At 41.0% G+C, this 27,277-nt stretch overlaps 1 protein-coding gene across 2 annotated transcripts in view; it reads right to left on the bottom strand.

Moving 5' to 3' along the window:
* Positions 1–3,337: 3,337 nt before the first annotated feature.
* Positions 3,338–27,277, bottom strand: part of rapgef5b (Rap guanine nucleotide exchange factor (GEF) 5b) — a 71,362-nt gene continuing 47,422 nt past the window's right edge. For both annotated transcript variants that reach the window (XM_035426104.1, XM_035426112.1), the window contains exons 12-26: positions 18,318–18,396; positions 17,588–17,732; positions 15,579–15,676; positions 12,935–12,965; positions 12,077–12,155; positions 10,931–11,080; positions 10,460–10,557; positions 9,534–9,656; positions 9,008–9,186; positions 7,973–8,063; positions 7,429–7,479; positions 7,043–7,130; positions 6,597–6,661; positions 6,436–6,490; positions 3,338–5,532 (exon numbers count right to left, since the gene is read on the bottom strand). In XM_035426104.1, coding sequence (XP_035281995.1) covers positions 5,414–5,532; positions 6,436–6,490; positions 6,597–6,661; positions 7,043–7,130; positions 7,429–7,479; positions 7,973–8,063; positions 9,008–9,186; positions 9,534–9,656; positions 10,460–10,557; positions 10,931–11,080; positions 12,077–12,155; positions 12,935–12,965; positions 15,579–15,676; positions 17,588–17,732; positions 18,318–18,396 — 1,451 coding nt within the window. In that variant the 3' untranslated portion in view covers positions 3,338–5,413. The remainder of the gene's footprint in view (positions 5,533–6,435; positions 6,491–6,596; positions 6,662–7,042; positions 7,131–7,428; positions 7,480–7,972; positions 8,064–9,007; positions 9,187–9,533; positions 9,657–10,459; positions 10,558–10,930; positions 11,081–12,076; positions 12,156–12,934; positions 12,966–15,578; positions 15,677–17,587; positions 17,733–18,317; positions 18,397–27,277) is intronic.

Raw genomic sequence — 27,277 nt, 5'->3', positions numbered from 1 at the left:
CAATTAAAACACACTCAGTATGTTTCTGGCACCTATCCACTGGTCTCACTCTATAAGGAAACAAAAAATGTGACTGATTCATGCAGATGTATGATTCTTTTTATTTTGAATTAAATTTACAGAAACTGGTTTTCTTCTATCAGTGTGTAGGCTGTTGCATGTACATTCATTATTTTATCTGCTGGCTGCCAAAGACAAATTTTTAAAAGTAGGATTCATTTATTATTATTAGTAACATTTATTTTTCTGTAACTTTTTATTTTATTTCAAGGAGTAAAATAATGTCTTAATCTTGGATAATTTATTTAGATAAGGATGCCAATCTGAGCGGTGCCTTTTATGAGAATAAAAATGACACATTATATAATGAGTAATGCTGTTCCTTACTTAATAAATCTCATTATATCTTGTTCTGGCATTTGTATAAGCACAACCACAGCCACAGACTGCAAGTGTATCCTGAAGATTTTACTATGTTGAAGTACAAGACTGAACCAGTGTAGTTTATAGTGCTGTCAGAAAATGAAAACTAAGGTAACTGATTCGAACAAAAACCAGCAAGCAGATTGGCCCTCCAGGACTGGAGCTGAGCACTCCTGCTGTAAACCTAGCAGAATTGAGTTTTTGATAGAACAGTGTAGAGTATATACCAATTTTCATACGTAAAGAGAGAAAGAGGAAACATCCCATATATTTACAGTGGGGACCAACAGTTTGAGGACACCAAGTCCTGGTCTTTTTTCATTAATTATCAAGGAATAATGCAATTATGATGCTACAATGCTACAATTACACTTCTTATTCAAGAATACATTATTGAGAACAAGGGCAGCTTATTAGGATGGCATTATTACCACAGCCAACTGGACCTGAACCCAATCGAACATCTGTGGGAGCAGTGAAAGGTAAAACATCAACAGATCTTCTGTAGGAAGTGTTGGGAAAGTGCTGAGATGAAATGGAAGATGAGGTGCTGCATTAGTGGGTGGAGTCAATGCCAAGCAGAGAGAAGGCATGATCAAGGCAATAGGCAGATACACCAAGTCTTAACAATTATTGGCCTTCAATGCCTGTACACATTTGATATTATGAAAAAATAATGCATTCTTGAATACAGGGTACTAACAAAGTACCGTAATTGTAGCACTTGATAAATAATGAAAACAAGCAGTTCTTGGTAGTGTCCTCAGACCTGGACCCCACAGTACAGTACATATCCTAATTATGATGCCTATTCTTGGCCCCATAGAAAAGGCTAAAAGTCCTCCTGCTGAGCACCTAAAGCAGGTCTTAAGTCTAAAGGTCATTTTTATTGTTCAGACATCTGGAGGCTATAAATAATGTGATGAGGAGGGGCCATGTGAAGTTCACTTAAACAGGCACATTGTTTAATTGAGGGGAATGCCATGCTTCCTGGTATCAGTGATGTGCATCACAAGCTGTTTCCTCTCAGTTTTTCTGGGTAAAGTGTGCTGTGTGAGAAGGAATGTACCATTTCCCCTCTCCCTGCGTTTCTATTTGTTCCCTTCTCTGTGTCCACTGCTGGCAGAAATAGAACTTTTTGAACCCACAGCTGCAAAGAGGTCACCCCTCCAACTGTAATCTGGCTACACTGACTCTGTATTGGTCTATCCTGTGAATAATATCTGTAAAAATCAAGCTCTGTATAGCAAAGGATACTTTTTAGAATGCACATTCAGATGATGAAATCTTTCTTTGTACCTTACCCCAGTTTGTATGTTTGAGGCTACAGAATAGTTTCATGTCAATTAAAGGTTATATACATGCAAAGGGTCAGAATGTTTTAAGTTTAATATCCAAAAATAATCAAAAATTGATGTTTTCTCATTGCAGATGTATTAAGCAGTGAAATGATTTGTTTAGCGGCAACTATTTGTGTTAGTCAATGTATATTGTTATAGACAACGTAGAAACACAGCACTCAAGATAACTTGAAGGAAAACTACCTGGTGCCATTACCAGTTGTGCCTCTTGGTGTCACTGTGGTTCTATTTGATTGTTTATTTTTTAATTGTTTGCTTATTTTTCTAAAAAGGAGAGTTGACACTCCTCTCCTGTAGAATTTTTAAAAAACCTACAGGGAAACAGAGAAGAGATCACCGCTAGGAAGGTGCCATGGTGGGGGTCAAACCCCTGCCCGTGCAGTAGCATTCATACACAGCTCGAGAGTCAGCCGTCCTACAGACAATGCCACACAGTCTCCTCAGACTGCTGTACATTTAAGGTCGTTTGAATTTTATTGTATGTGAAAAATGATAACATGTGCTACTGCTTTTGTTCAAGTTGTTCAATTAAAATAAAAACTCAAAATCAATTTTTGGATTGCACCCCACCAAGGCATTCAACTAGATTAAAAGTTGCGTGCAATTGAATAGATGTCAGACTGTCCTTGATAGAATGTAACTGTCTGTACTTAATAACAAGAACCGATAAAATTGGAAGGTTCCTGTACAAGAGCAGCTCTCTTCATCTTACTGTACAGATTATTGAACAGCCACTTGCACGTTTTTCCATGGTAGTTAATACATTAAGATGCGACTCATTTGTTGAATGATATGGCCATGTCTTCTTCAGATAAATGTGGATGGATCTATAGAGTATTCTTGTGTGACTTCGTCTGTGATCTGGGCCCATATGCACACAGCATGGAGGTTGAAGCCCTGTTGTTCTGTCTGTGCGCCGATTTCCCTTAGAGCCCAGCAGCCACCATTTTGTTTTGCTCTTTTCAGCTTTTACACAGTTACAGAAATGAATAATAAATATGTTTGTCCGTAGTCTCAAAACAAGAATAATAGAACTAATATTGTATTATGAATTCGAACATTGCCTACTGCTCTGTTTTTCCAGTAGGGGTTCCCCAAGCAACTGGACTAAAGGAGGTACAGTTCTTCAGATGAGACATTAAATTAAGGTTGTGAGTGACTATGGTCTGTACCAATTCATTGGTACTTATGACTGTGGTTTTAAGTCCTGTATCCTGGTCAAATTTCCAAACCTGTTTTCTAGAGCTCGCTCTCTAGTTACCAGCCCAAAATGCAGAGGCTACAATTTATTGTATTTCCTACCTGCTTTGTTCCTCCAGCTCATGACTGTAATTATAAAGGAGTCCTTTGCTGATCCTCTTTGCCTAATGCATATATCAGGTTGTATTTTTTAAGGCTTTATAAAGCTTCTTTAGTTCTTAACCGGGGATAGCAGTGTGGAGTTGTGGGAAAAGAACTAGCTATGTGCCAGAAAGGTCATAGGTTTGAATCCACAGCTGGTTACTGTTGGTGTCTGATGACTGGATACAAAACGGAGACAGGATGTGGCAAAATTAATGTTACATAAAACGTTTTATTTTTACATTTTGGAATAACTGTAAAAACTCTGATAATTATAAAGTAAGCGTGGGTTGGGAGCCAGAGAAACATAGACACAATGGACATATTGCTTTATGGTGCTTTCATTTTTTAAAAATTACAAATTAGAACAGAAGCAACTGACACATTTTAAGCATATTTACAGTTTGAATATTACCCGTGAGGACACAATATCCATGCACAATCGTCTCTGTGGTCACTCCATGGTTGTCCCATGTCATGCAGACCATCTCTTTAAAACAGAACCTCTATCGCCATCATTAATTTCGCAGCGCGAGTTTCCGTTTCCACCAGACCAACAAACCCTTGCCCTCATCTGAAACACAAATAAATAACTGTAATCCAATAAATAATTCTCAATTTTTCCATCTGCCAAACAAATAGAGGGACATGTTTACAGATTCCTAGAAAACTCATTGAAAATCTACTCAAACACTTTTCTGCTGAAACAGATATAACATGGTCCAGTGCTTTTCAAATGTCTTAGTTATGTTACATACAACACTGCAATCTCTGTTTTTCATTTAAAAGCAATGAGTTGCTTGGGCATGAAAAGATGAATGGAAATAGAATGCCTTGATTATGAACATACTACATAAAAGCAAAGTGATAATTCAGTCAAAAAATGAATAAATCTGATAACAGCAATGATGGATTTGTAGTATGGGACGTCTATTTTAGTACCATGTTTCAAAATTACAATGGCTGTTGACGCCATCTAAACTTGATCTGAAAAAAAGCAATTTTCTCAATATGTAAAACTCAACTACCACCATGTATTTTCATGGTGCTACTATTGCTAATTCCATTATAATGCCAAAAACTGAGGATATAGTGAGAAATGCTGTTACCTCAGTGTACTTCTCTGATTGTCCAAGGTCAATGACAAGTGTCAGTGCTGTACTGTACTTTGGGAAGTGGTTTCCATGGATACACACCTATCCTACCTCTGCACATCTCACTACGTTAGTGGGTGCTTTAAAGACATTGTTGGCATGTGCAAGTGTATTATACTACTCAACATTTTTTTCCAACTTGAGGCAAAACAACAAAAAGGTAGGCGTGATTAGAGCATTTACATTGCATCATTTTGTTTTTGTTTGGCACTAACAAATGGCAACATTTTATGGCTGGCTTTGTAACACAAAATATACATAAATATATACACACAGTATAATGTAACAAAACTATACAACAGAAAAATATTACAAAGCAAGTAACATATATGAGAATCAATATACTCTTTCCAACTGAAAATATCTGTGCAATTCAGAAATATCACCAGACTTCATATGACAGGAGAGTGCACTGGAAACTGACAGCAACTGCAGGAAGTAAAAACATACATGAAATGGTAACAAACCGGTGTACAGCAATGAAAAGAAGTAACCAGTGCAAATAAACATGCACAAAATTCTAAATCTCAGCTACACAGTGAGGTTATTAATTTATGGATCAACTGAAGACATTCATCCATCATATTTTTAAAAAATGCTTAATAGTTTCAATAATACTGCTATTTCAGAAAACCATTTCACATTGTAGAGCCTGACAGTCGATAGCTGCTGAGTTCCATTATCACAAGGTTATTTCTCACACCAAAATTTTGGGAAGTGTGCATGCTGTACATATAATCCTGTTGGCAAAGGACACCCGTTCTTTGCACAGCTATGCTTGTAAATCCACCATGTTTTTGTGTATTATGTGGACTATTTATCTGTGAACCTTTTAAAATGAAGAAGTTATATTCACTTAAATGGAAAGTAAATTCACCCACTCCTTTGGTTATTTCAAATTACTCCGTTGATGTTTGGCTGTGTGGCTGTCTCCCCCTGGTGGCTGAGCTTGTGCATGCAGTTGGCAATTCAGGCCCAGCTCTGGGTTGTTTGTTCATATAGTCCCACAGAAACTTGGCTGGTTTTGTCTCTGCTCAGTTGTAGGGCCATACAAACATAGTGTGGAGGGGAGCTTTTCACCCTGGCAAAGTGCTGGGGGCGAGGGGGTGGTTTGTGGGAGCAGTCCTTGGTGCCCTACACCCGAGGCTCCAGTCTGTGTGACAGCTCAAACAGAGTCTGCTGATTGTCGATGATATGAAGGTGATGAACATAGGTCCTGACATCTTGGCTGTCCTTCTGGGCCACCTCATTTCCTATTGTATGGGAGAATACAATATTTGAGAAAAAAGTTTAGGTTACCAGGGCAGTGCATATGTTCTTTAAACGCACTGTATAATTAGAATAGGTCTTTCATAGTTAAAAGATTCTGAGGAAGAGCGGTTTGGGTCAAAAAGTTGAAGTTTCGATTATTGTAATTAAATGGGAGCATTTTTTATCAGCTACAGTGTGTGGACTCTTGTTTCCTACTAAACACAGCTTAAACATTGTCATATTACCTATATATACAGCTTGAAATGAGTGAAACAGTCCAAGTAAGATTCCACAGTGTGTCACCTGATATTTGAACGCACAACCTTTAACTTAGATTGTCCCTTATCCACCACCCACACGCCCCAAAAATGTCATATGCCCATAATTATTTTCAAAGAGCTGCGGATAGCCTCGTCCCAACTGTCTTGTCCTTCAAATATGCTTATAGTTACAATCTTGAATTGGGGTAAATTCAGTTTACGTGTCTAGCCCTTCCTGTGGGAGAGGATTCATTTCCATTCTTTATTTCATGATGTAAATGTCTCCTTTCAAAAATCACCCTGATAAAACTGGGGTCAGCACACATTGAGGGATACCACCTTCTAGGTGATATTCTTTGACACATGGCAATGCTGACACCCCAGTCACTCAAAGGAAAGCTGCTGTGACATGCTCGTGGCATCCAATTTGCGCAATGGGTTGATAACCTCTCCATAGAACAGGTTGAAACACAACTGTCTGAAATTTCAATCTAGTTAATTATTCTACTCGCAAGCAGTCTGCCCCAAACATCCAGGCTTCAAAACTATTTCAAAGTCATTATAGATAATGAATCGCTAATTTATAAGCCTGTTAAATAATGAGTGGCAAGTTGACAAGTGACAGGAGTCGTCATGGATACTCACCCATGTGGTCAGTCTGACAGTACCGGATGAGCCGAACGGAGTCTGCGATCATGTGCTAGGGCAGGACAGAGGACATGCGTTACAAAAAATGTTTTCATGCGTCACAAAGCACTGTCCTTTTTATCTATTGAATTGGAAACACCCAGCAAACAGACACTTACCAGCTTCTCGAAATTCACCAGGTTATCAAGAAAGGTTTTGTTGCCCTCGTGAATGAAGGTGATGTCTGAAATTCCAAGGACAAAAAACAATAACATCACTGGTACGCATTGCAGTCTATACCCTATATTCTGCGTTTGCCATTATTACTGTGCTGTTTAGCTGAACAGACATCCTCTGAGGCCCCCAGCATGGTCCCTAAATGGCCCTCAGGTCCAGATCATCATATTTTATACACAATGCTGCACCACAGGTTCACACGGTCACATTACACTGCATTACCTGCTCACTCCATTCACTTCCTGTTCCTCATAACGATTGATTCACTGACACTAAAATCACAGCCTTTGAACGGCATACTGCGTCCGGCAGGTAAAACCCTTCAGTATCCGGGCCTGTTCTGATGTTACTGTCAGTGGGTTTTAGCTGGACTGTTCTGACCCATTACCTTTCAGAAGCAGGGGCATGAAGGGTATTTTTGGGGGCTTCATCTTCTTGAAGGTTTCCCTGTAGGCTTTGTGGTTCAGGGAGGGGTCCTGTGGCGACAGATGGGGATGTTAGCCAGTCTCCTGAGAGAAGTGTGCAGCACATAAAATAACATCTCCCCACAAACAGAGCCATCTGCCTCACTGTCCCTGGACACTGCGAGTAGGCACAGCCACAGCACGACAGCTGGAGAATTGGCCCACTATTTTATACGCCATTCTATGAAAGTATATACATGTGTATGTGTGTGTGTTTATGCCCACCAGATTATGCATATATACTCCGTGTTTAATTTTTTGTGTAACGAACAGAGGTAGTAGCCTAAATGACTGGCAATGGGTAACTTACTGTTAGCATGTCGAGCTCTGAGAAAAGCTTCTTGAATTTGCCCGGGACTTTCTGGGGATAAAAAAAAACTTGTTTGAAAAATTTGTCTGAATGCCAAAGGAACCAAATAAACAGGGTTTTAAAGGCAAACAGAGACTCAACACAGTCTTACAGAACTCATGCACCTGTTCTATATCAACATCGCCTTGGCATAAAAATATACACATTTACATCAGAGAAAACTTCAGAAAAGAAAATGTAATGTGTTAAGTGGAAGTCTGAAAACTGTACAAGGCCACATTCTGTATGTGCTATTTGAAAAAATATTTGAATGGCACAAAGTTATAGTGGTGTTTTATGCCTGGTTTTGACATCAGCTGAATGTCTCAACAGTGTTGCGAGCCAGTTTCTGGCTATAATAGACACTTACTGAAGTGCTTGACTGAACTCAATGGCTATAAACCAGCCCATCATTGTCTGGACTGATGCACTAGATCTACTGTGGACTCAAGTTCGACTGGGGTCCAAACAAGTGTGTGCACGCATGCGTGTTTGGTCTCTTTACCTCCCATGTTTGGTTAAGCCGACTGACTGCTGCGGTGTTGAGACCCATAATGATGGCAAAGAACGAATTCAAGTTCCGTTGGGCTTTACAGCTGAAAGAGAGAAAAAGACATTTAGTTTCCTAGAACTTGACTTCTACAAATTGTTTATTAAGACAATCCTGGAAGGTTCTTGTTTGGTCTCATGTCTGTTGAGCAGGCCCAGTGTTTGTTTAAAGGGCCGGCTGATGAAAGTGCTGAAGGCTGAGCTGTGCAGTGCTGAGACACGGGGCTGATGTGTGGCACAGAAAGAGTGGAGTCTTTTAGCCCGTGTGTGTGTGTGTGTGTGTGTCACCTGTTTGACAAATGACAGCAGGAAGAGGACAGATGGGACAGTGTTCCTCTGCATGGGCCATATGTCCCATATGGACCACTGAGAGCTAAGAGTCCCAGCCCTGCCCCTGCCAAGCTGCCCTCCAGTGTGAGTCACTGTGCGGTGATGGGGACAGGCGATCTATGGTACAGCTGCACTGCATTTGTAAGGACCTGATGTCCAGACCAAGACATAAACTAAATAGCAGTACAGAGAGATGCAACCCAACTGTGAGGAAGTAATTAAGGCTAAATATAATGTTGCCGTGATACATTAAACATGTAGAGTGCTAAAACAATTACTGTTCTATACTTATGCTTTAATACTTCAGCTCTCTTTTTCACTGGCTACTCTGTATCTGTTCTCTGTAACATGCATCTAATTAATCTTGCTATGTGTTTTTAAGAGCTCCTGCTAAATAACAACACAATTACTTATAATTCGACACAATGCAAGTGCACTTACAAAAATGAACAATACATTCTTCTTAAGGTAGCAAGGACAAAAAATACTACTAAAAAAGGTGAAACAGTGATTCAGCAGTTTAAATGATTAATTGGTCAGTCCTACATTTAAAGTATTCAGGACACACATAAAAGGGTTTTCAACAAAAATATCTGTGACAATGTAGTGTATGCCCGTTTTCTAAGATCACTACTTATAATAATAATAATAAAGCACTCACTGGGCAGCGATCTTGATGAATTTCTTGAAGAGCTGGACACGCTTGCACAGCGAGGCACACAGCAGCACCTCTGTCATCACCCACAGCTGCACCTCGTTACAGCGCTGCAGCAGCAGGTCCAGCGCCACTGTGTGGCCAGCCCCTGCCTGACGGCTGAACGTGTGGTAGATCAGCTCTTGCTGTGGCAGGCACACACAAGGGATCAGAAGAGAAAAAAGAAAGGGAAAGAGACAGAATTAATCACCCATTGATCCCAAACAAATATTAGCTGCACTAAAGTAATATGTGAGGTTTACCTATAAACACTCACTGACACTGCCACATAATTCCTACATTAATTGGTTATGCCAATTGTGTACTAACTTGAAGGACCTGAAGGTCTTGCCTTGGTTAAAATGTGTGGACATTGATAGAACTCATACAATGCTTGCAAAACTCATTCATTAAATAACTATGCAGGTATTACTTCCGGGATAACATTTTAACAAGGGTTACCTCTCGTATGAAGTAAGTGTTGAGTATGTACCTCATGTATAGAGTTGAAGAGACTCCAGTCAAAGTTGGTGAGAGCCACGGCCACATCCCACGTGTTCATACCGAGCAATCTGACTGGTCTCTGCTGTAGCTCTGCGTTGTCAGTGAATGGGTTCTATCAGAAAACAACACAAGTATTTATGTTAGATATATTTCATTAGGACCCAACCAACACCTGACATTTTGAAATAATGAAAGATAACAAATTATGCCTTTGAATTTGTCCTGTTCAAGTAAATCTTAACACAATATGCAAACCAACAGAATTACTGGTTCCTTGAGCCTCTAGTCAAGTAAATCTGAAAAGGCCAATTATCTGTTTAAATGACAAACGGCTCCAGCCCTTCCTGTAATCATCCTGATGACACTTCAGGTATTCAGTCCTTAACAGGAAGTAGTAATTTCAGCTGAGAAACCCCACTCTAAACTCATATCCCTCTTTTTAACTCATAAAATGATGAATAATTCCTCAGAAATCTCCTCCGAGCACACAGATCTCTTTTCCCTGGCGTGCTGTTTGCGGTTCGGTCTCAGCTGCGGATATTGTGCTGTGAACGCACATCTTCTGTGTGCAATCACTCAGCCCCATCGCAGCCTGAGAAAGCTGTGCTGAGCCAAGCAGCTGAGAAAGGCAGCATCCCAACTCTCTTTCACGATTAAAATCCCAGGTCTGCAAGAGGAAGAGCTCCAGCGCGTGGATTTAACCCAATTTAAAAAAGTTCTTTGGCCAATGTAAAGTCACAGCAAGGAGCCGTTTTTACACAAGCATATTACACAGAAAAAAGACTGTACAATTTCACATTTTTAACATACAATAAGAAAGTATTACAAACTAATAGAACGGATTTTCCCCATATTCTATGAAGTGAAAACATGAATGAAACGTCTGACGAGTAGAACATGGATCCTGATTTGTACCATTATTTCAGTCAGATCCTTGTGGCACACCAGCAGTCTCCCTGGTGTAGTCATCGACTCCGAATAAATACTGTCATGGGGCTGAAGAATGAGCTTTTCTGCAGAAAAAGAAAAAGAAATTATTTACATTAAAAGTTTTTTTTCGTATTTAAATAAGAACGTAAAATATTGTTACTATTATCACTGTACTTGCTATTATTGTATAATAAATCTCCCATTGTAAACTTTTTTCAAGTACAACTTAAATTTTAATTATAATATAATTAAATTCAAAAGAATGAGGCTGCATGACCCCTAGAATGTGTGAAGCAGAGACCCACTGTAGTGTGTCATACTGGTTTTCCGGGGCAGTCTTTTGATTGGTTCATACAATACAGTCTTTCGGTTCATACGTGGCAGTGATTGACAGAACATGGTAACCCCACCCATTGTAGAGTCCAGAAAGCCCAGGGCCTCAGAAGAAGGTGTTACCTTCAGGATAGGTGACTGCCACCAGCACCATGTCCTCCTCTGGATACTCCAGCCTCTCAGCCACGGCATGGAGCAGGTCCTGGGCCACCACCGTCACCTGCATCCTCACGCTCAGGTAAGAGTCCATGGTAACGTACACGTGACAGAACACTAAAGAGGGAGAAGGACCCACGTTATCACTCACAATCGTGCTTGCTTGCTGGACCAAACTGTTCAATACGCCTGTGTGTATTGCTGACACAGGCACACCACTCATTGTGGTTGCATCACAGGGATGTCAGCTCTTGTAGTGTTAGTGTGTATGCTGGTTCTCAAGCACCTGCACGTAATCACTCAATCAATGCAAACACATACTCAGTCTTCACTTCTTTTTACATTTCTGCAGATGATAAAGACTGCAGTAGAACAGCTGTATTTGTGCGCTATAATAAATACATATTTTCAAACAGTTTAATTGGGGAAGTGCTTGCAGCTAATTAAGTAATTAGACTAATCAAACTGATGTGCTTAGCAAAACCTAGCATGAATGTGGCCCTCTTTAGTTTCCTCTGTTGTACACAAACTACATGCATATCAGCACAAGTGCCTTTTGGGTAAATGGGCTCATCTATTGAAGATTCTGATGCAGCTGTGGGCTGTGTTCAAGAGCTCTGTGTCCCTTTCTGATGAAGTCTGCACTGCTGCCTCTTTTTTTTTTCTGAAATCTCAGGCATAGATCCTGGCAGGACTTCCTCTGCATGTAATTATCCAGGCTTTACATGTAGAGTATACATATTAAATACCATGATTGCACCTTCAGAATATATCCTGTTTGGATGTGTGAATATAATTTAAAATGTGTATCACTTCACTACTAGTTTAAAAATATTCCATACACACAATGCCGCACAGTGTGTGGCATGTCCATGGAACAGATCCATTTATCTGTTGTCAATGAATGTCTTCAGTGAGATGAAAGTTATTTATGCCAATAATTGTACCCTGCCAAATGTGTGTGTGTGCGTGTGTGTGTGTGTGTGTGTGTGTGTGTGTGTGTGTGTGTGTGTGTGTGCATGTGTGTGTGTGTGCGTGTGTGTGTGTGTGTGTAAATGCAGGCACTGGCTTTTTAAAACACATAGGTTGTGAGAATGCATTACTATTGCCCACCTTCCCTGGTCTCCCTCTGTGTCCCTCTGGGCTGGAGCCAGTTCTCCTTCAGGCTCAATTGGTGGAAGAGAGCTTTATTCTGAAAGGGGGGAAAGGAAGGCCATTGAGCGCACGCGGCCACAATGTGTGCAAAACTCTACGCCTGTGTGGAATGGCCCAGCTGAGGTTCCCACAGGAAATGTGCTGACGACAGCGATGTGGACAACACATCTGCCGCTCAGACAGTGAGGAAACCACTGCAATCAAATATGAGACAGCCGAAAGAGCAGCTATAGGCTTACCATTACCACTTAGCTCATTAAATTATAGCAATGTCAAATCACATTTAAAGAGGAACCCGAGGAGTGGAGAGAAGTTGGACATACTAAGCACATGCTCAGTTACAATAGCTTTCAAGACTTATTTATAAATGGTTGATACATCCGACCAGACAGCAGAATTATAAAATGTATTTACTATACTGTGACATAAAACAACTTTATATCCAACATTTTCCCCCTGCCAGAAACCGCCATTGGGTAAAGAATGGCATGGACCCGACTTGACCCCTCTCTGTCTCTCCTCTCTTTTTTTCCTCTCTGCCTCCTTCGCTAAGTTTATGTTCTTCTTGCTACCCTCCATTTCCCTTTCCCCCTTTCCTACATTTCACTCTTCTGTCTCACTCCCCTCCCTCTTTAACTTTTTATTTCACTAACCACTCTGCCTCTCCTTTCTATTTTCTCACCTGCTCACTCTCTCCCCCACCATCTGTAACTCTCTGTTTCCCTCTCTGTATCTCACTCTCTCTCCCCTCCCCCTCTCCCCTTTTGATTGTTTGAAAAAGCAGGCAAGCCTCACAGGAATACAGATGTGACTTACCTTTCTGTGTGGGGAGTACTCATCCACCGTGCTGGGGAGAGAGAGAGGGGGAGGGGGGGGGAGGGAGAGGGAGAGAAAGAGAGAATCACATCACACCTTGCCCAACAAAGGAAATGACATCACTCATTCATGACTGCTACCTTGGACTGCTACCTACTCCTCCTTAATCAATTCAGAGCATCACTGCTAAACATTACAGCTATCACTCAAAAAATTAAAGAGCACAGTTACAAAAGAGCAATGTTATGATAAATGTAGGTTGGAAAGTACTCTTTCATTTTGTGTTCCATATAATCACAGGTCTATGTACACCAAGGTGAGGCTAACATTCCCCTGAGGACTAAAGACCTCTCTGGCTGTTGAGTCAAATCAGTCACAACAGCCACCCACCTGCCACCCTCTCTGCTTAGACGTTTGCCTTGTGCATGGTGTGTCAGTAATTTCAGCACTGGCACATCATTTCAACATTATATATATCCCCATCAGTCCCATGCCCCATCATAACACTGGTTTATCTACAGTCACTACATTCCCTGCTGTTACCTGTGGTCATAACTTTCAATATATTTGCCAGATGTTATAACCATCATTGTAGTTATCTGCAGTTATTGGTATTATTGGTATTGTAAGTTACAACTTTCAATGTAGGGTTATAACTGTACAACTGTAACTGATGCTACAGTTATGGTTAACCACACATTGAAAGGTAAAACTGTAACTGAGGTTATCTGTGGTCATGGTGATCATTGCTACTCACAACGTGACCTTGATTGTGGTCACAATAACCTTTATCACCTGGTCAAGTGTGGTCTAGGAGTCTTACAGGCAGTGGAAGTACTTTCAGATGAAGGTTAAATTGAATAATGAATTGAATAATGTTTGTCAGATAATTGTCTGAAATTATTGTGTGTGTGTGTCTTTTCTAACAGGGGGGGCAGGTATTGGCAAATTCTGTGGAGTTAACAGACCACAGTGGCCTGTTTATACCAGGAGGTCAAAGGGCAAGGCAAACCCTAATCCATCACAGACACAAAGAGGGACACTGACACATTCGATCAGCCTTAGCTTGACGTGCATTGATTAAATTAACTGGTACAGGAAGATTTCACTGAGAACAGGGATTTCCTGCATGATGATAAATCTAAGTTAATCATCATGATACATCTCAAAAAATTAGATTTCTGTGTTCTGCATTTTTTCCTTCAGACCGCAGAGAGCTAGACAGCAGCAAGCAAGGAGTGGGGACCTCAAAGTGAAGACCGCAATGGAAAACCGTGAGAAAACCCAGTCAGGCACTGTCCACACCACACCCCAGCAACTCATGCTTCCTGCCGAGAGTGCAGTCCTCCCAAACTCACACCCTATTTCCTTTCATGACAGGAGCGCAGAGAAATGTATTTTCGTTGTCTAAGATTATGTGCCTTGACTTGTTTTCGAATAGTTCTGTTTAGGACATGAATGTTGGTGAAAATGTCTTGCATTGCGAGTTCTGTTCAGAAGAAAAGCTTGGTGCCAGCTGTCCTCAGGCATTTCTAATCTGCAGCTGGCATGGGGTTGGTGAGGGCACTGTCAGACTGTGCTCCCAGGGCATGAAAGCACAAGGAGTGGAGACAAAGCGCCTCTGTCACAGCCTAACACCCCCCCCCACACCACCCCTCCACCCATGCCACCCAGTCCCCCACTTCCATATTTACAGACAGGGAGGGAACTGCGACCTTCACATCTGAGCACAGCTCTGTCCTTGGATGTGACAGACCAGTGAAATGAACATTCACGCCATGGAATGAGTGAGCATCAGTTCTCTTCTCATAGAGGGGCCCTTTTTATTCAAAGTGCTAATGCACTGCTGAAAATGGCTGCCTGCTAACATTTTCCAATAGACGACTAAGGGATGAGAGGTCACATGTAAACTGTGGCTCTCTGTGGCACACCTGTCATTTAATCAATAACTAAAATGATTTTTGCAATATAGAAACCATTAAACGCCTATGACAGCATCCTGTTTGAGAGGAATTAACCTTTGACATAATCACCACCATTTGCCATCTTGTACAAAATACTGGGAGTGCATTATACACAGTACGTACACTAAGCAATTAATTTTATCTCAGCGGCATAAGTGATTTGATACCTTTTGTAAGATGAGTAGAGGCAGATCATTTTGCAGGCATATTACAACTGTGTAATCCCACTTGCCGTTGAAGTGTGAGGGTGAGGATTGAGACGTAAGAGTCTCTTGAATTAAATGCCATGAGGAACCTCACGGGCCACATTGTGAGTGAGGATTATGAGCAGAACCCTGGGAACCGGCGGGCGGCTCTGGGCTGCTGGACATACGGAACACACCGGAAGCTCAGAGAGGCCTTGATAGACAGTGTGCCAAGAAGCTGTGAAGCCGTGTCATCGAGCTAAAGGGGATCTACTGAAGATGCTATTAAACTAATGGTTTTGCCGTGTGTATGCCATCTTGTATGGCTGCATAATTAGATTTCACATGAAAAAGCCATTATCTTTCACTCGAGTAATGTTTCTGACTGCAGCATATTCAGACTGACCGCACATACATGAGGGAAATGGCATGCTGTCAGATACAGTAAGGCAGTCTGTCAGAGACAGTACAGAGAGCGCAGAGAATGAGACTCACTGTCTGCGATGCATGCGCAGAAGCTTCTGGAACTCCTTCAGATCCTTTTCCAGGGAGGGATACTCGTACAGGTCGTCCAGCGCATAGCGGTACAGGGTCTGCAGAACAACAGGACGCACTCATCACTGGAGGCTGAACGATCGCAGTGCGCACCTAAAATACTGTTCGTAACGTAAATGGAAACGTCACCTGACTGACAGATGACCTCTCAAATATCTTGTCGAAATATGACGCACCTGAAACACCAAACTGTCTCACACATACTGTACGTGCTATCCTTACGTCAAGCAATACAGGTTAGTGGAGTCATCGCCCTGTAAACATACAGCTCACACATGGTACACAAGAGCACAGCACACACATGCCACACTGTTACATGCAGTGACAGTGTGGTGGACGGCATGCATGCAAGGAACTGCATGTGAACCTATATGGTCTGCCTCTGCATGAAACCCTGGGCCACTGCTTTACTGCCTTTGAAGGACACATTGCTCAGTCAGCAATGTGTCTGCGAAGCAAATAAATACTACTGTACAGCCTTGAAAAAGGCGCCATTTTCACACATAATGTCACAGCCCCGTCTCAGTCCTTGCCACCTGTCGAAGGATGGCTGGAGCAGAACGTGGCTAAATGCCTCAATGTATTTATGCATGAATACTTGAATATATACAGTATGAATCCATTAATGTTTAAATCCAATGAAAATTTATGGGTCATGTCTTTAGGAATTCATAGTGAATTTAGTTTAATAAACAGCTAATTTTGCACTTTCTTTGATTTGTCTGAATCCAGTTATAAATGTGAATCTCTATCTATAATGTCCACCCTAATGTACCAGAGGAGTGAAACTATAAGCCCTGTTTGATCAAATACTTTGCCACAATGTAAATACAATTATAATCTGTTCAGAGAAAACATTAGGTTTCTCCAGTACAGGCCAGTATAGGTTTGCCTAAAGCTACACGGACACAACATTATATTTCACAATTCAATACTGATTGACTCCACTGTGAAATGTTTTTCACGTCATTCAATACTATATTATGAGGCAGACCACATGAATAACAAATATGTAGACTTTCCACAAGGCTTCACAGGTAGATACCAGTTCACGTTTAAAGAGTTGTTTAAACAGGTGAGCTGCATGGTATGGAAGATATTTTAAAAGAATTTTAAAAGACACAACAAATTGTTCAGGCCAACAAGCAGATGACATGATCACCTTAACAGAAATGAGAATGTTTCATAGCATTACCCTACGCCATATGTTTCTGTTTCAATGTACATTTGTATTGCCAAACAAATTCAAACAAAACTCGGGAAAGAATAAAAATGACCATGTTTTGCCATCTGTTTGAGCCTGCCCTGCAGTGTAACATTCTCTTAAATGAACAAAGGCCGATTTAAACACTGTACTACTGTAGCCTGTAATCTTTTTAAACCTTGAGCACATTATAAAAAATAACAATACTGTAAAACTATTATATACTATAATAAATCTAAGCCATTTAAAGCTGATTACTACAATAAAATGGGCAATGTACTCCATTTGTGGGAGGCAGAGCAAAGCTTGTTATGAGCTACAGACTGAATCCCATATAGAGGATTTCATTTGGGGAGCCATTTCACACTCCCTTTGTTACCATTTCCTCCTTCTCTACCCTTTCTCCCATCCATCCTTCTTTTCCCCCTCTTCCCCTCACTCTGCCTTGCTCTCCCTTCTCTTTCACCTCATGGATCACTCTCTCCTTTCTCTCATATCCTTGCGCTCCTCTCCAATGCACTTTATCCTTCACCTCCTCCCCCTCCCAGCCCTTTCCCCCTCCTCCTCCTCTGCTTATTTTCTCTCCCATCTGAATTCTTCCCACATCCTCCCACATCCTCCCCCTCCCCTTCCACCTCCCCTCATTTCTCATTTCTGCTGTGTACATCCCTCCCTTCCTCTCTCCCTCCCTGCTTCCCTTCCCTTTTTTCTTTCCTCTCTCCCCATTCCCTCGCTCCTTTCGTACCTTCATGAAGAGCTTGACCTGCTCGTCATCCCGCAGGAAGTCCCTGTAGAGCGCGCTCCACTGAGACACCAGGTGCAGGACTTTGCGCTTCCTGTAGAGAGCCTCCTTGCCTTCCTCTTTCCCTCTGAATCTCTTTGAGCAATAGGTGAGGATGAGGAGTTAAGGGGTTCCAACAGCTGCGCACAGGCCTATGCTGCTATCACTTCTGTGGAACATATTCACTGTTCCACACAGAGCGCAGCCTCCATCCACAGTGGAACAGTGAGCCTGGGGGAGCCTTCCTCTGCTGAATAAACAGCAGGCGCAGAATGGCTCATTATAATGCGCGACTGTAGGCTATCATTAACAAACTTTGTGGGTTTACTAGGCTTTCCCTCCATTTTCCCCATCGAGGAAACAATCGGAACCATTTTAAGCGCTGCCGTTGGTTCCCTCAGGTCTTCGATGGAGAAACACACCCCGCAGAATCGGACCCTCCACACTGCTAACTGAGCACAAATGTCACCACTTCAGCACGTTTTATTTTGATAAAGTCTGTAAGAGAGGGTCAAACTCTATAGAGCTAGGTCCATGATCAACAATAACTACTGACAAGCCATCTCTCCTGCAACAACAATATCACTGCAGCTCTCAGGAATCAGCTTACGGTCCATTACAGCTGTGATAGATTGATATGTGCTGAGTGCGACATGATGTTGTCTCAGCTTAGCCACTGGCCTTTAAAGGATATTGTCCCAGCAGTGCCTGGCACAGGTCAGTTGTGGACATGAACACCAGGTAGGTCAGCAGGAAGTCATCCAGGAGTGTTTCTGAAAAATAAGAAAATGTTTTGTCATTTGAAATGCCACTGTAAAAATGAGCACAAATGCAGGTACAGTCTTCCTTTGTTAGAATCACATGGTGCGTATGTACTTCGTACATACAATTAACCACTTTGCCTAGGGTCAATTGAAAATAATATTTTCAGACAGAAATTCTGTAAATGTACAATACAATGTTTCAAGGCTAAAATAAAATGGTTCTTTTTTTGCAATGCAAATTAGCTGAGATATCACCCAGAATTTCAACATGCAACCCACTGGGATGAACATTAGTAACAAGCTATACATAAAGTAGGGTTGCAATGCTCAGATAAAATGACCTAAACTACACTCTATCAGCAAATCAGCATGCCGCTTCCAGAGAAACAAATACGAAAGAAAATTTACAAGGAAATTGATCGTAGTCAAACCTGTAAAGTTTTGTCTACAGTTTATGAGTACTAACACAACACTGTAGTGCTATTTGTCATCCAGACTAAACATTGGGGTTTACTGTAACCTGAGTGCGAATTAAGCAGATGTTTTTTTCTCCAGGAAACTGGTGGAGTAGAAAAAACATTTACCAATATAGCTGTAATGTGGGTGCTATTGCACATGCACACACACATGCGCACACACACACGCACACACGCACATACACACACACGCACACATGCACACATGCACACACACACACACGCTCAGCAGGTATGATCAAACAGAAAACTAAGAGAACTACAGAGGCACGCGGACACCTCAGAATGTTGAGCGGGGCCATTCCTGCAGAAAGACGTCACTTCTCTGCCCGGAGCACTTATACACATCACTGCTAAAGCACTCTGAATCCTGCATTCCAGCTCACAAAGCTTTGTTCATTTCAAAACATCTACCATTTCATCAGCCCCCGAACTTTCAGAAGTGTAGCTACCCAAACGATTACTCTCAGATCCTTCACAAAACAGCAAGTTTGACTTGTGACCAATAATATGAGCTCAGAAAAGCTACAAATGAAAAAAGAAAACAAATATGTGCCCATACTGTAGTATCGTCCTTTTTCTGACTAAAGTCAATCTCTCACGCCACTAATAAAAATATAGATCATTTCCACCAACAAGGACAGGACTCCTTCATGTTCCTACACACCTTGGAAAAGATGGCAAGAAGCCTTTGATCTGCAGATAAACTAATTGAAATTGAATTTTCCTGTTATGCAGTGACATTAAACCCTACTGGAAGTGCGGGACAGATGCACAGGCTGACCAGCTAGCCAGTGCAGATGTGCAGTGGGGGGCTTGGGGGGTTTAGCCCAGGTCCTGGTTTCATCACTGGGATGTGGGCAGTGTGTTCATTTTTCAAGTGCTTTCAATTACAGTGCAGAGATTTCAATCAGACGGGTGACAGAGCCCAACTGAAAGGAGAGAAAAAGTAATTAGTTCTCAGAATTAATTAAATGCCCTGCTCCCCTGACACTTGAAAATTGCTCTAAAAAATTTGGATTCTAGATGAAAAATGTGTAGGGGAGTATGCTGGACGAGTGGTTGATTCATACAGTATTCTTCATACAGTATGTGTGCATCACAAACTGAGCATTTGTAGGTTCTATGTGGCCATCTTAAACTGGGAGTGAGACTGAAGAACAGTCAATATCTGTCTCTGAATCCTCACCCAACCACAAAGGCATCAACTGATGGTTGAATATTCCAATCTAATCATCAATTTTGTCCATAAAAGGAAAGAGGACTTCTCAGGGGTATGACGTGTGCATGTCCTATTAAACCTTCATGTGAAACCCTCGTGTGAGTAACCTTTAATAAGTGTTGAGCCCAGCCCATCATCTCTCCATTCCTCGCGCATAATGAATGCACAGAGGTTGCCGATAACGTTCATCCATTTTTAATTTGTTCCTCCACTGACAGGGTTTAAAAAATGACCTCTTGTCATGCCTTCCCTCAACTCTCGCCCTTTCAGTGAGAGTGCCCTGATGCTATCTCTGTGTTCTGCTGTGCAAACCAGGCAAATTAAGATAAGATGAGGCTAGTGGATGTCTGAACCCTGCAGCCTCCCCCCCAGCTCCCCTCCCCACTGTAGCCCATGTTCCAATCAAATTGCTCTTTGATATTAGCTTAGCTAGGGGACTTAATGTGTTTACAGACTACAGCTACAGTCTTTGAGGTTTAATGCAGCCATTTCAAAGGTGCAGGGGATTGCTAATGATAGCAGCTGCTTGACAGCTGCTCTGACTACTACTCTATATCTCTTTACCATAGAACATTAATTGTAACATAATGTACAAAAAAGCCTGACTATATCAATGTATTATAGATATACAATTGCTTTCTTTATTGGTTGCCCTTTTGTCTTATGTTGAATGCAGCTGATGGATCTAATGAGGTATGCACACATTATGAACAGTATGTAAAGTCTCATGATCTGAGTCATAGTGGATGCAGCATCTTTTGGCATCAATGGGATGAAAGCATTTAATTCCAGGAAAACCATTCCATACATGCCTTTCCTTTCATATTTTATTTGTGCTCTATACTACTGATCTCACAGATCAGGATCTGTCCTTGTCCTGGAAAACCTAACCTTCTCTCACAGTGGGTGGCTCAAGAGTTGCGCAAATCTGGAGCAGAAGCAGTAGACATACTGTCCTAAGACTGCTGTTAAATGGGACGTTTGTTTTTAAAGTTCATTTTTGGACATGTGGAAACTCTGGAGCGAGGGAACCGTGACATTTTCAGTCTGGTGTGATCAGGAGTGAGCCAGCCTCGCGGAAGCGCTGCCTGTGGACGTGCGAGTTTTAGCCCGTACACAAGCGAAGGCAGCAGAGATCAGCCCTTTGTATAACAGCCCCAAATCCTATTAGCAGCAAGGCTCCAGTGCGTTCCCACAGGGCCCGCCATGCTCACAGGTTTGTAAAATTTACCCTTTTAATTTCACACTTATTTCTCGGGGCTTTGTGTGTAGTTTGTCTTCTGAGCCGGCTCAGAGCATTATGAAAATCTGCCATGCGCAGCCATGTTCAGGGGCTCACACGCATAGAAGCACACATGTGCAATGTATGCACTTTTGTATGGAGCTGCAGAAGATATGTTCATTTAGGCAACTCCCCAGGAAACTAAAATGCAAGCCACTGGTACTCAATGGATTGCAATGGAGTCATATGTGCTCTGTAATCAAATGTAAGAAATGATTTTAGCAGTTTCTTCTTATTCACTTATTCTGCTGTCCTACGTGCTAAGAGACACATTCTACCTGACAGTTAAGAATCGAAGGTCAGAGGCTGCACCATTATTAGCTACCTATGACTACAGTAATGGGACACAACTAGCTTTGCGCAATGAAGGGTAGGGTTGGCGTACCCAAACAAGGGTGTGACCAGGGATTTTTGGCACCATGAAAAGATCTCACACAGCGTGGCACCCCTGCTCTCAAAAAAAAGTATTTGAATACACAGACAACCAGGTCTACTTCTGATTGGCATTAGTTGTCCTATAATACTGAAGGTAGTGGCCTAGAGTAAGAAAAACAGTCAACTGCCTGCTGAGATGGTGATACAGCAGTAACTTGAGTGGCACAAAAAGGCTAATCTAAAGGGCTAATAGTTCAGTTATGGGTTTTACACAAGTGTGAATTCTTGCTTAAATGTGTTAGTCGAAGGTAAAGTATATTTCATTTACGGCATTAATATAATTATGTGGTTTAGGTAAACCTCTGTCCAGAGTTCATGAATAGATTCAATTTTATTTAATTCTGCAGAACATAAAATTCTCATTTTATCGAGGTTAAAATTCAGGAGCTAGGGGAGTGAGGGAGCTGCTCTAATAACATGTTTTATCTCACTGGTTCCCCAACTGCTCAACACTGCTGCATGCGCAAGAATTCATGAGATAAACCACCTCTAGCACATGCATTTTTGTTTCATCTAGGTCAAACATTGCAGTAGAAATCTCTATGTTCTTTAAATGTACCTGCTGTGAAGGTGGCTCTGGCTATAAAACACACATTTGTGTTTATCTGACTAGTTTTCAGACTTATTAGCACACAGATACAGATTGGTTCAGTCCAAACCTAGATATCAAAGATCAAGCGGTCACAAATCACCTGGATGACACCTTCAGTTCAATTCAATTTTATTTGTATAGGGCTTTTTACAATTGTACAGCTTGAAAATTCATATAAACCATTTAGAGAATCCTCTCCTTTCTTTAAAAGAAAAACTGTATATTGTCTGTTGTGCCTTTCAAGCACCTTTCACTACACCTTCTGGTTTTACCAGTTAAATTTCCTTCTAATCCAAACCAGACACATCTTTGATTTCATTTTTAATCTCTAATTTCCTCCACAGCAGGAATGGTTAAGGTGTGAGGCAATACCAGTCCTAAACTTCCTTTTGATTTACCCCAAATCCAAGGCCTCCTGCAGGTAAGCCAGACACAAAATCCATGGTGTTCATGCTACCGCCGCACCATCTGATCTAAAAAGGCACATTTTTAACCAGTGACAAGCTCTCAGCACATCAGAGAGGGAAAACAGCAGATTAGGGTATGTTTGTGTTGTATTGGAGTGATTACGGCAGTGTGCCGTAAATCCAAGGTCCTTCAGCAGGGAAGTGAGAGGACAGCTGGGAAATGCAGTTATTCAGAACTACAGAAGTAAGTGCATTTAACGAAGATCAACAGAGCAGCTTTCTGTACTGAATTTTTCCTATATTGAATTCCCAATCTTAAAAATGTTGAGAAATAAAAAAATACAAAATAAAACGATTTTAAAAAATTTAATTAACTAATTAAAAATAAATAAATAAATAAATAAATAATCAAGATACCATCGATCTTGCCATCCCATGGTAGGAATGGCTTTTGGCAAAGCACTGACAGACTGATAAGTTGGGTACATATGTCAAAGTTGGGTGGGGTCAGACAGCCCCTTAGGGGAGGACACATTGATGGAGTCTGTTCCATCTTAAAAGACAGTCCAGCTGTGCAATCGAACACAGACCAGCTGAACCCCCCAAATCTCTCACCCAAAACCCCCAGCCCTCAATGTGACAGGGTAGGACAGTGCATTTGAATAAGGACCTTTGCTGTTTTGTGTATTTTAAAGTGATGAAATGCCCAAAGCAGAACAATCCCCCAAAGTTTCTAAAATTCAATTCTTTGCTGAGAAAGAGGAATGAATCAGCACCACTCATTAGTGCAGACTAAATAATATTTGAATTATAAACAAATGTGAGTATGTTAATATATTTTAATTCAGTATGTTATATTGCTAGTGATTTATCATAATGTATCTTCAGCTGAATATATTTAATGAATTGTTTTCAGAAAGTCCACAGTATACACATCCGCCATTCCTTTTTACTGAACTTCGAACCCTACGATAAATCAAAACTATTCAACAAATGAAATGTGGAATCTTCAGAAAAGCCATAATTCAGCACTCCTGTGACTTTCTTTTCCATACCTCAATGATGACATTTAAATAACAATGAGAAAAATGCTCTATTATATCATGAGATGAAGGTCAATTATATCTATTCATTTATGAAACATCTCTGGGCTTCTTTGATAATTCCTTCCAATTTCCCCCTCTATCCGCACATTCCTGTCTCTCTCTCTGTCTCTCTCTCTGATTGAAAGAGGCAGAAACCTGGGGACTGAGAGAGAGTTGGCTGTAACATGATAAAAAGGCCATTGTAAAATGCACTGACCTGCAAACCCAGTACTGTTGCGATGTTATCAACCTTGTTTCCACCTGGATTTAGCAATAGATTTTCATGTCAACATGTGGCATCACCTTTTTTGTAAGACTGTCCCACTGAATGGCAATAGATAGTATGAGTATAACTGGGGGCATTATGGGGAATTGCTAAAATGTAATTAAACCTAATGTAAATAAACATGCTATTTCATATTACTACTCTCATACACTTTCTTGGCTAAATGACTAAATTGGATTTAAAGACAAAAAACAGCAGCAACAACATCAGTTAACTGGCACTATAAACTAGGAGAACATTCTGGAAGGTTAACATACCTGTGCGAGTACATGGAAAACATTTCAGGAATATTTTAGTGGTGATCATCACATCATCAATCATCTTTAAGGCCTGGACTGACTGCTGTGGCTTCTGTTTGTTATCACAGTATCCCAGTTAAACACAATGAGCCATGAACTGTGTGATTATTGTTCTATGGATCCCACATTATTCACCTGATTAACTGCAACCATCTCGTAGAGAGGAAAAATAGTTTTTGCATCTAGAGGGAATGCAAACGAAACGTGACAGAAGAAGGAAGTCCATAACAAAAATGTTAAAGAACACCTGTTTTTCTCAGGGTGTGGCTGCCATTTGACTTCACGGTAAATGTTTATTGTTCTGTATTTTATCTAAAGAACTGCCCCTCTTTTATTTGAGTCAGACAGTGAAAAGACTGCAGAAATATATGATGGCATATGAGAGGCAGGACTGTGCTCTAGCTGTGTCTGCTCTGTTCTCACTCCCGGGTTCAGAATGTGTAAAATGCTAATGCATTGCACAAGCGTGCCTGCAGCTGTATAAGGCTGACTGGCTGCCTGTCATCCATTTGGGTATTTAAAAAACAAATCCTAAAAGAAGTAATAAAAAAAATAAAATAAAAAAAAAAGCTGGGTGGACAGTAAGACATGTACAGGACTGAACCCTAAACAGTAGACTGCAATCCAATATTTTATGGATTTTTTTAAACTTTTTTACATGCATGAGTATCCATAAATAGTCTCAGGAAAAGCAATGATGACAGCAGTCAATCAGTCATCCTTGGAGCTTGATGTAAACTCAATCATGTAACGTTGCTATTGGCAAACATAAAAATACAAGGCATGCAGTAGCTTGTGGACTTGCTTATCTTGTGGTAGCAATAAGATCAGTACATCATTTATTGCTCTCAGTTATGCATTTCCCTGTTAAATGAGTATATTAACCTCAATACAACTGGGAGGCCAAACAACACATTAGAGGCCACATTAATTTGCGGTGATGCACTCTAAGCCTTTCCTGTGAGGATACTCCATACATGTTCTTATAAGGCAATGACTGTTAAGATACTCCAACAGCTGCTATCTACTTCGGCAGGATAAATGCAAGCTTTCAAAGGCTTTGGTTGAGGGAGTAAACAAGCACAGCTTCTTCAGTCAGAACATTTCTCAGCTGCCTGCTGAATCCATATGGAATAACCTTGAGGAATACAGTGAGCATCGACTTCTTCTAGTGCTTCCCTGCCACTACTTTATTTTTCCTTCATCTTCAATGGGCTCAATGAAGGGTTCATGTGGTGCATGCTGGGAAATAAGCCTTTAGCAATGCTTAAATCCCAGCCTGAGCCAACTCTCAAAGAATCGTATCAATCAAGGTGACTGCAGATAGAATGCCTTCACTGACATATTATTCAATATAACCCGGTTAACTTGCCCCCATTTCTAAATTCCACTTGCTAAGGACAATAAATGGATATTGACGCCTCAATGATCTGTTAAGGTGATGATCAACAGTTTTAGGTAATGACATTTGTCCCTCAATGGAATAGTACAGAAGATCAGAGGCAGTAAAAATGAAACTGTTCTGATCAATGAACTGTAACGTTAAGCTACGTTAAAAGATACATTCATTACTGCCATGGCTCACCTTCTACACCTTTGAGTTGCATTTTTATTATGTTCCAGAAAGTACATTTATCCCTCGGATGTAATTATATCAGAATTTATATTCAACATTATAGGTTGCTAAGCAAAAAAAAACTATATATTACTCACACTAAATCATCCTTTAAATACGCATCTTTACCTCCTAATGTTAAAATAAATCCCATCCATATCATGCACACACACACACACAGACACACATACACAAACACAAACAAACAAACACACACGCACGCACGCACACTCATGTTCACACACAGTATAGATTCTATGAAAATCCCAATGAGTGCTGAAGTCAATTATGAGCCAAATAATGTATGTATTGTCCCAAGACATTGCCTTTAATTGCATTCACCCACAGTAGCTACATCAGTGAGTGTCTCCTCAATTCTCAGCGAAGATACTGTGTAGGCTGTGTAGGGTGATTTACACTAGTGAGCCCCTTGTCAGACCCCAAGGAAAACAGACTGTGCTGACGTGGTGGTGACATGCAGTCAACAAGGTTGGATAGACAGACAGTGCAATATTGCCCCAATACTGCACAGTTGCATCCGTTCTGCTGGCTCTGCGAAATGCCTGCACAGCTACTGAGCTGAAATAGCATTATGTAAGCCTTAGGTTGTCCATATGTCAAGGGGAATAAGTTGGTGTCACTGATGGTGTGGTACAATGGGCACTGAATAAAGATCTTGCAACACCATTTAAAAGTGAACAGTACGTAATGTAAGTAACCAATGACTCAGCATTCAGCTGTGCCACAATGGTTAACCTGGTTTGATAGGCTTACAGAGATAGCGCAAACAGGGTCATTGATGTTACTGTTGTTTTGTTGTGACTGTGTCTCTCTTTGATGACTTGGGGTTTTTCTTTGATCCTTGGGTGTAAAAGGGGAAAAGCAAAATACGATGTCCTGTACATCATTCACTAAAGTCATTCAACTACACTTTCATTTTGTACCATTGTATATTGCCACTATTGAACATACTGTACAATAAATTGTATTCACTTTAACCTGGCAGTCCTCTTTGATTATAAACCACTACACAGCTAGCGGTTTTAAGGTCCTAATATACACTAGGTGCCATCCCAAGATACACATAGTATCATTGTAGGCTACACAAGCCAAAGGCATGTCTGTGTGCACTAAGATAGATAACAATCTGTATAGGGCCACACTACTGGTGGAAAGAGACTTTAGCCCCTA

Source organism: Anguilla anguilla, chromosome 1 (assembly GCF_013347855.1).
Source record: "Anguilla anguilla isolate fAngAng1 chromosome 1, fAngAng1.pri, whole genome shotgun sequence".
In the NCBI taxonomy this organism is placed as follows: Eukaryota; Metazoa; Chordata; class Actinopteri; order Anguilliformes; family Anguillidae; genus Anguilla; species Anguilla anguilla.
This window is presented reverse-complemented; position numbering and strand designations above follow the sequence as displayed.